The sequence below is a fragment of the Elaeis guineensis genome, chromosome 10 (genome assembly GCF_000442705.2).
Source record: "Elaeis guineensis isolate ETL-2024a chromosome 10, EG11, whole genome shotgun sequence".
NCBI classification, from domain to species: Eukaryota; Viridiplantae; Streptophyta; class Magnoliopsida; order Arecales; family Arecaceae; genus Elaeis; species Elaeis guineensis.
The window spans coordinates 16,818,335-16,820,353 of NC_026002.2; the positions used below are offsets into that span (position 1 = coordinate 16,818,335).

A 2,019-nucleotide genomic window follows, 5' to 3' on the forward strand; every position below is an offset into this window, starting at 1 on the left:
CATGTGAGGAATGACCTGTCGAACACCTATAGGCCTAATTACAATGAATTTATAAACACAAGTTTCCATTCATTCACCAAATAGCCTTTGTGTGATATGCTTTATCCATTTGAGCTTCACAAGTTTCTGGTTACATTAAAATATCTTCATAGTGATTACCCCTTACTTTTTTTTTCCTCCTCCTTTTTCTCTTTTTCATTTTGCTTCCCTTTTTTACCTCATTTTTATTTTGTTCTTTCTGACGCTGCATAAGCACTGTTCTTTATCCTCCAATTAGCTTGAGTGCAGAAAAGTAGGCAGGATCGCATGGTCATATGCGCAGTGTTGCACTCGGCCTTGAATTAGGGATGAGGATAATCTGGTTTGCAAGAAACGAAAATATACTCAAGTTCTTGAGTTTTCCTCTCAAAAATTTCCACATCAGAATGTAGTGTTCCTGAAATTTGCATCATATTCCTTCTAAAAGAATATAAGGTGAAAAACATATTAAAAATTCCAGTGAATGCTAGCAGCCCTTTTTATTCAAGATGAGGAAAAGGTCTTTCCGTTCTTTCGCCTCTTTTATTTTATGGAAAATATGTATGTCTTATTTGCCGAGGAGAGACTTAATCCACCACAAGCCCTTTGTGGCATTGAGGCCTTCACCAAGTGGAGGAGGATCTATTTGCTGGGTCTTCTGTAACCTTGTCACATGTAGCCTTGTTCTTTAGCCTTCTCCACCAGTTGGTTGTAGACATCCTCTTCCGTGTGGATCTGCCTTGATAGTATCTGTAAACCCACCAAAATATGATACTTATTATCTTCAATCCATAGAAAAAATAAAAGATTAGCCACATAAGAAACCGAACTTTTCCATATTCAAACATAGTTTTCTTGAAGAAAAATAGAGCTCAAATTTAGAGGGAAAAAAAAAAAACAAAATGAGAATACCAGTGGCATTTAGAGCACTTCTATCAATTTACATCTCATATTGTATAAAAAATTGTGGGATTTCTTGATCTGTCAAGCATGTCTTTAGATTGAAGATATATATATATATATATATATATATATATATATATATATATATATATATATAAAAGATTCAATTGTATGATAATTACGAGTATGATAGTGTTGAAAAGATAATTTGACGTATCCAAAATTATTTAGGATCAAACTCCATCCGTACCTATCAATTCAAATTATTGATAAATTTTGTTTTTCTTGTTTCTTTTCTAAACATCCACTGCATGGGCGGCGGCGGCAGCACCTACTGAGAGGGAGGGAGAGAGATTTTTTTTTTTTTTTTATAGCTAATTTTCTTTGAAGAAAAACAGAGATCGTACCCAAAGATGCTTTCTTGAAGGCTGGCCGACGACGGCGTGCTGATAGTTCTCGTCGACGAGGAGGACCCAGTAGTCGCCGACGACGGGGAGGAAGGGCGGGACGTAGAAGCGGACCTTGAGCCTGGCCTCCTCATCGGCGGGGTCGGCCCGGAAGGCGGTGCCCTCGATGGAGGCGCGGCGACTGCCGCCGGCGGTCCAGGTCTCGTTGAGAACGGAGACGGTGCCGTCCGGGTGGAGGGCGTAGGTGGCGCGCGTCCCCCGGCCGTCGCGGGGCTGGAAGGCCGACGGGAAGCACGCAATCTCGTACCACCGACCCATGTACCGCTCCAGATCCAGGCCCCACACCGCCGTCATCGGCTTCCCCTCCCCTTCCGTCTCCATCTCTCGCGACGTCGATCTGCGGTTGGGGAATAAAAAAATAAAAAATTAGGAACAGTCAACCTGAGTTTGACCAATGAAGGGCTAGGGACTAAAAAAAATTAAAGTAAAATCCAACCTCTTTATTGATTTTTTCGGTAACATGGCGGATTGGATCTGTGATGACCTATTAACTTGATGTGATACAATTCCGGGTCCGCAAATAAGACGTATTTGACGTAGGTGTTTAAGAATCTATATTATAAAATAAGAATCTAAGGTTTTAGAAACCCTCTACGGTTCATGGTTGGCGTGTCACCATCTGTTACGCTTC

General features: G+C 41.1%; 1 protein-coding gene across 1 annotated transcript; it reads right to left on the reverse strand.

Annotated features, from left to right (window-relative positions):
* Positions 1-362: 362 nt before the first annotated feature.
* On the reverse strand, positions 363-1,812 carry LOC105052950 (temperature-induced lipocalin-1). Its single transcript, XM_029266975.2, is given in 3 exon segments — positions 363-693; positions 696-768; positions 1,329-1,812. Coding segments are annotated over 3 exon segments (561 nt in total). The 5' UTR covers positions 1,710-1,812; the 3' UTR covers positions 363-586.
* Between the last annotated feature and the right edge of the window lie 207 nt (positions 1,813-2,019).